This window comes from Martes martes, assembly GCF_963455335.1.
Source record: "Martes martes genome assembly, chromosome: 15".
Taxonomy (NCBI): domain Eukaryota; kingdom Metazoa; phylum Chordata; class Mammalia; order Carnivora; family Mustelidae; genus Martes; species Martes martes.
The window spans coordinates 45,757,231-45,764,288 of NC_137903.1; the positions used below are offsets into that span (position 1 = coordinate 45,757,231).

Consider the following 7,058-nt stretch of genomic DNA (forward strand, 5'->3'; position numbering starts at 1 on the left):
AGCAGGGAGAGACACTCAGAGCAAGACAAGGGTGTGAACAAGATGACCGCATGTGGGATGGAGGTGGAGGCAGCCAGTCAGAAGGATTCAAAGTGAGAAGCTTGGTGTCACGGAGCAGCCGGGGAGAGCCGGCTTATGGCGGGAGGCCTCCTGCCCCCATCCCTGAGGCCGGGCCTGAGTCGGATCTGTGCACAGGAGACTGGAGAGAGGGACCAGGAGACGGACCAGGAGACAGAACAGGAGTGCAGAATGGGTGTGGGAGGATGTTGGATACTAGCTGTCTTTGAAATTTTTTTCCGCCAAGTTTGGGATATCTATAGAGGGAAGGCGGCAGTGTTCTTTCTGTTTCTCTATTCTCCTTGACCACATAGTCCTCTTTTCCAGGACCCAGAACTCAGGTAACTCACTAACTACACTTTAAATTTGGGAAAATGTGGGGTGCCTGGGTGGCTCAGTGGGTTAAAGCCTCTGCCTTTGGCTCAGGTCATGATCCCAGGGTCCTGGGATCGAGCCCTGCATCAGGCTCTCTGCTCAGTGGGGAGCCTGCTTCCCTCTCTCTCTGCCTGCCTCTCTGCCTACTTGTGATCTCTGTCTGTCAAATAGATAAAATAAAATCTTTTTTAAAAATTGGGGAAGACGCATTCTGAATCCCAGTAACCAACGTAGAGTCAAATTTTGTGCACACTGCCTGTTTGTAGCTTGGGAGTTACTCAGGTAGAATGGAATTTTAAAAATGGTTTTTAAAGTTAAAAGTCTTAGTAAATATTAGATCTCGTTACTCAATACTCTGATTGCTTTTGTCTTTTCAGAGGTACAACGTAAGGAAGGTCCTCTCAACCCTAAACCCAGAGCTCGGACTAAATCCAAGACCAAGCCCAAGTAGCATCCTTAGGGCGCCTGACTTCAGCAGGGCTCCCCTCACTGATCTCTGTGAGCTACTCAGCTGACTGGAGCTCAGCTGGAGGGACTCCCCGTGTAACAGCTACTAGAGAAGTCACGACGTACAACCCAAGAACATTTTCTCTTTGAAAGTCACAGTGAAGGCTGTAGGGAATAAGTGTGTTAGTTTATTTTCCAGATTAAAAATTGCTTGTTCAAAAATTTGCTGGCTTCTTCAAATGATTTCCTTACAGAGGTCTGTGAAAAGTGCCAGTTCCTGTCAAGAAAATAATGCTTTTTGATTGGGGTGCCTGGGTGGCTCAGTGGGTTAAAGCCTCTGCCTTCGGCTCGGGTCATGATCCCGGGGTCCTGGGATTGAGCCCCACATCGGGCTCTCTGCTCAGCAGGGAGCCTGCTTCCCTTCCTCTCTCTGCCTGCCTCTCTGCCTACTTGTGATCTCTGTCTGTCAAATAAATAAATAAAAATCTTAAAAAAAATAATGCTTTTTGAAGACTCTGAACTCTGCAGAGAAGAGTGGCAAATACAAAGGATTATTTTTTACAATTTAAAAGAGAGGAGCCTGGGGTGCCTGGGTGGCTCAGTGGGTTAAGCCTCTGCCTTCGGCTCAGGTCATGATCTCAGGGTCCTGGGATCGAGTCCCGCATCGGGCTCTCTGCTTGGTGGGGAGCCTGCTTCCTCCTCTCTCTCTCTCTCTGCCTGTCTCTCTGCCTACTTGTAATCTCTCTCTGTCAAATAAATAAATAAATAAATTTAAAAAAATAATAATAATAATAAAAGAGAGGAGCCTGATAATGTTCTTGGGTTTGGGCAGCATTTTCAGATTTCTTTCTTTCAGATTTCAGGCACTTTTATGATTTGATTTTCACAATAACCCTACAAAGAAGATGGGGGAGATGCTGTTATTATCCCCATTTCTCAGAAGATGAAACTGAACCCCGCCCCCTCCCTTGCGAATGGTTATAAGACTCCCTAAGGTCACAGAACTGGTGGGTGTCGGAGCCCACTGCTTACTGGACCTGTGTCTGGATAGTTGACAGTGGTGATGGGTCACCAGGCCACTGCTCAGATGGTTTCCTTCACAGGGTGAGGACGGAAGATTGAACTGAAATTTAAGAAAGCTGTTGAAGATTCACCCAGAATCGCCATTTTTTGCTTTGATCACCTCACTTGTCTGCTCTGTTCATGACCCCGGATCCATCGAGGCATTAGAGATGGACTAACCGGCAAAAATAAGTTGCGAGTGACAAGTGGACATTTGGGGCCAGCACTTGGCAAGGACTCCTTCCTCACTGCTCCTGGGACACTTAGATTTACTCTGATTTCTGGCTCCAAACACCTATGCACCTGCTTTGGCTCCACATATTTGGTGTTTTTTGAATTTATCTCCTGGAATTTTAGACCCTTGCCTGTTGCCTAAGCCTCAGAAACCCTGTAACCCGGAGTCCCCAGCCATTTTCAGCCCAGTCCTGGGCCAGGCCTACCTTGGCCATCATCAAAGTAGTGTAGGATGTAGTGTAGGGGTTTAAAAAAATGCATGGGTTCTGTCCACCTCAGCCCAGCGGATGACTCTTGAAGTCTGAGGGAGGAAAACATGACTTCAGACAGTCGGCTGTGCTCGCGGCCCCGCTGAAAGCCGGAGCTGACACTGTGAGCTCGCGCTTATAGTCCTCGCCCTCTGCTTTCCCAAAGAGATTCTTAGGTGATTCTAGCAAATTTGGAGGCTTTTTGGGCGGCTTTCTGAATACTTCTTTTTTCTTTTTTTTTAAGATTTTATTTGTTTTTTAGAGAGAGCGCATGAGCAGGGAGAGCAGTGGGCAGAGCAGGCAGAGGGAGAAGCAGGCTCCCCACGGAGCAAGGAGCCTGATGTGCTCTACTGTTCCACCAAACTAGAACACAGTGTGGGCAAAGGAAATACCCAGAAGAAAATGAGGGTGGTGGTGAGAGGGCATCACAGATGTTAGGAGGTTTTAAAAAGCGGGGTGCTACAGGAAAGGTGTCTGCACCGGCACTCCCTGAAAGTTCACTCAGGCAGCTCTGCTTTCCCAAGCAGCTGATGGGTGGGAAGGTTGAGCGAGTCCTCCAGACCTTGCCACACCTTCTCCGAGGGACCCTGCGCCGGGCTCCCAGGCAGAGTGGAGGGAGGGGAGTATGGCGCACGCGGCTGGTGGCTGGGCTGCCAGGGGAGGCTGTCCTGCTTGTGCAAGGGGAGACCAGCCACTCTGCTCAGATGTCCAGACAGAGGCGCACAGCTCAATGAGCTGCACACCTTTAAAACAAATGCTTGAAATAGTGAGGTGGGATTCTAACACAAGAGACCCCCGTGCCAGTTCTTAACCTGGTTCTGTCCAAGAGCAAGCACCCTGGGGGCAGGAGCTGCTGGCCCTCAGGGCAACCATGGGAGCATGGGGGGCCCTCTGGAGGGGCCAGACTTCCAACCGGATCCAGCCAGATCACTGCCATTTAGAGCTACTGGGGTAAAACTAGAAAAACAGTAACAGTCATTTCCTGAGGATTTACTTCGTGTAAGCACTGTACTAAGCGCTTCATATGTTCTCTCATTCAATCACAACAACTCTGATGTGGGTTATACTTTTATCCCCAGTGCTGCCAGGATGAGTAGCGCGGTTACGGTCACACATCTCGTGAGTCTGGAGTGAGTGGCATCTAGCAGCAGGACCCAAGTTCGCGGTTACGGTGCTCTCTTGCCTCTCCCAGTCAGGAAAAGCTGGATGTGCAGTTGATGACCCCTCTTTTTAAAGGATCTGATTTCTGTATCCTCTACTTAATTGCCCGCTCAACCACTGAGTAAATGCATGGGCACACAAGCCAAAATTCTAGACACATCAGAACTTCACAGACCCAGCGGACTCTGCCAAAGAACACTGAAGCCACCAGGAAGAATCTAATAAGGAGGATTGTACCTCCTTAGCCATCCTGACCTGGCCCTCAGAGAGCCCGGATGCAGACGCATAGGCTGGGCCTCCCCGATTTAGGAGAGTCCAGACTGCAGGGCTCCAGCACCACGCTGATTCTCCTGGGGAGCCAGGGTGGGCCTTGAAGTTTTTAATGAGGGCCTGCAAAGCCTCCTTCGAGCTGACCCCTCTCTGGTGAGCTGGAGTGCCAACGACCTGCAGGCCGCCAGCCATTCAGTCCCGTGCCTGCAGGGCAAATGCAGGTCTGGACAGACCCAAGAGTCCCTGCCCATTGCCAAGTGCCCGAACACCACTGTCACAGAATCTGCCATAGACTCGTGCCACTCTCATGGCCATGTCGTTTTGGTCATGGTGGACTCCAGCTCCAAACTGAAACACCTTCTCTCCTTTTATCAGCTTATTCCCTACCATACACTCCAACTCCAGTGTCACCCCAGAATTCCTGTGTTGAAATCCTAGCCTCCAATGTGATGGTCTGAGGAAGTGGGGCCTTACGCAGGTGATAGGTCATGAGGGTGAAGCCCTCATGAATGGGATGAGCACCCTTTTACAAAAGACCACAGAGAGCTCCCCCCCTTGTGCCATGTGGGGACACAGTGAGAAGACACCTCTCTCAGAACCAGGCCTTGGGCCAATACTAGATGCCAGATCTTTTGGCATCTTGGACGTCCCAGCCTCAACTGAGGAATTTCTGGTTTTTTTGTGAGCCAACTTACAGTAGTCTGTTAGAGCAGCCTGAACTAAGGCACCACTTCTCTATTAATATTAAATTTCTAGAGAAAAACTTACCTAGTACACATCTCAGTCTTGCATTGTACTGTCCAACTTGTCCTCTAGCCATCATTTCAAGGTCAGTAACCAGCCTGAAGGCAGCACCTGGGTGTCAAGAGGAGACTTCTGCTGCTGGGACCTTGCAGACAGCACTGTCAGCTCACCTTGCTAGTCTCTGAAGAACGTCCCTTGACCATTCACAGCTTCATACAACTTATTTCCCATCCATCAAGCACTCCCATGCCAATGGTCACTTAATAGCTGAAGATGTCACAGGCTGCTTGAGCAGACCTGGAAGGAGCCTTTTGGCAAGCTAATGAGAAATTTAAATGTTGACTGAGCCAGACAGCAGAGGAGACCAACTAGTGGGTGATACCCAGACCTGTAGGTAAATCTACCTTTGACAAAAGGAGCCATGCTACAAGGAATTCTTAAGGGTGTTAAAAGCTATTATTATTACCTTATTACCCTGGCATTCACTCCTAATTGTTCTGTTCCTGGCTCTGGCTATGCCCGAATCAGCACAACCCTACCTCCTCCTCCATTATTTAGGACAACATCTGCCAACCTGAGATCAGGAGCCATCTCTATGGGGTAAAAAGTGACCAGCAACCCTTGATGCCATCTTAACTCCAATAACCAGTACATTGGGATGGGTGTGGGCCAACACAGTGGTCATGAGAAATACTTCCCACTTCAGGGATGCTCTAACTGGTCCTTTAAATGGGCTGGGTCGTCAATGACCCTGTCCTGGCTGGTCCACAAAAGCAAACTGCAAACCCTAATTTGTTAGATATTCTAGGAAATCACCCAGGAATTTCCCCCATCTGCTTTCCTCTCTGTGACCATATTTTTGGCACATTTTGGCACCTGTTTTTGGCTTTCTTGGATTTGACACCCTTTCGGATTTCATATTTTGTATTTTGGCACTTCTGCATGGTTTAAAGCTTTGCTTGCCCCTTTGGCTTCACAATCTCCCACTGCCTCCAGCCAACACTAATCAGTCTATGCCTCTCAGTGCTGCTACTCCCCCACAAGCAACTATGGTTCTTGGGAGTAGGGAGGGAAACTTCTTTTAAGAGGGTCTGGAAATATTGTTCAGAGCTGGCTGAAATCGCTTTTTGGAACAAAACTCAAAGTTATTATCTCAGTACATAGTAACCATAGAAACTGATTGTTAAAATAAATGAATCAGGCATGATTGTATGGATACGTAGGTTTTGAAATCATCCAACATAATCTTGGGAAGATGTGTTGCTTGCCAATGCCCTCGGGCTTGCAGACTTGGGCTGGAGTGTGTGGTTTTCTCAGGTGTGGATGGAGGCGAGGGGGAGGCTTAGAGGTGTATGACAGAGACCATCCTAGGACGGCATCATTATATACTGATATGTTATCATGTACCGCTAGGGAGCTTTTGGTCTTTTGTTGTTGGAAAACAGGAGGAATGGCTGGGCAGAAATGTGAAAGTGATCAAGAGAGAGAACAGGAAAGGCAAAGCATCCTTGATCTTGGGCCCTGATTTTTGTCACTTAAACATAGTGGGGAACCAGCCTGTCCTCAATAGACATAATGTTATAAAAGTTTCTAGGTCTATTTCTGGGAGCTCAGAATACATTTCCTCTCTGAAATAATGCTCTATAGGGTTTTATGAATTAACATTCATAAACAAAAACTCTTTAGTGTGTTTATGTAAAATGTTCTAAGTTCTCACTTAGGGATAGCAGGAACACATCTTCAGTATAAAATACTAACCTTGGATAACATGAAGAATAAAAAGGTACAACCACCAGATAATTACCACCATTTCTCTCTGTCCTAGCTACGTGGAAATTTTAATTATAAGTACCGTTTTACTAACATACAGGATTTTAATAATATTTTTGGAATGTTAGGAAGATTTTATAAATTATTGATTTTTTAAAGTCTATAGAGGATTTGCTCTCTACCTCAGGATGCTTTCTTATTTACTTGGCTAATTTTTTTCTGTAGAATCATATTTTTATTTTTTAACTAACATATAATGTATTATTTGTTTCAGGGGTATATTTCTGTGAATCATCAATCTTACACAATTCACAGCACTCACCATAGCACATACCCTCCCCAATGTCCATCATCCAGCCACCCTATCCCTCCCCACCCCACCCCTCAGCAACCCTCAGTTTGCTTCCTGAGATTAAGAGTCTCTTATGGTTTGTCTCCCTCCCCAGTCCCATCTTGTTTCATTTTTCCCTCCCTTCTCCCCCAGGACTCCCTGTCCTGCCTCTCAAATTCCTCATATCAGAGAGATCATATAATTGTCTTTCTCTGATTGACTTATTTCACTTAGCATAATACCCTCTAGTTCCATCCACTTCATTGCAAATGGCAAGATTTCAGGGTTTTTTGATGGCTGCATTTTATATATATATATAGAGAGAGAGATATATCTATCATCTTCTTTATCCATTCATC

The 7,058-nt window shown here is 47.0% G+C and overlaps 1 protein-coding gene across 1 annotated transcript in view; it reads left to right on the forward strand.

The window, feature by feature from the left end:
- Positions 1 to 1,096, forward strand: part of AXDND1 (axonemal dynein light chain domain containing 1) — a 95,887-nt gene extending 94,791 nt beyond the window's left edge. The window contains exon 26 of the mRNA XM_080823876.1: positions 810 to 1,096. Within this exon, the coding sequence (XP_080680002.1) occupies positions 810 to 883 (74 nt within the window). The 3' untranslated portion in view covers positions 884 to 1,096. The remainder of the gene's footprint in view (positions 1 to 809) is intronic.
- The last annotated feature ends 5,962 nt before the right edge of the window (positions 1,097 to 7,058 follow it).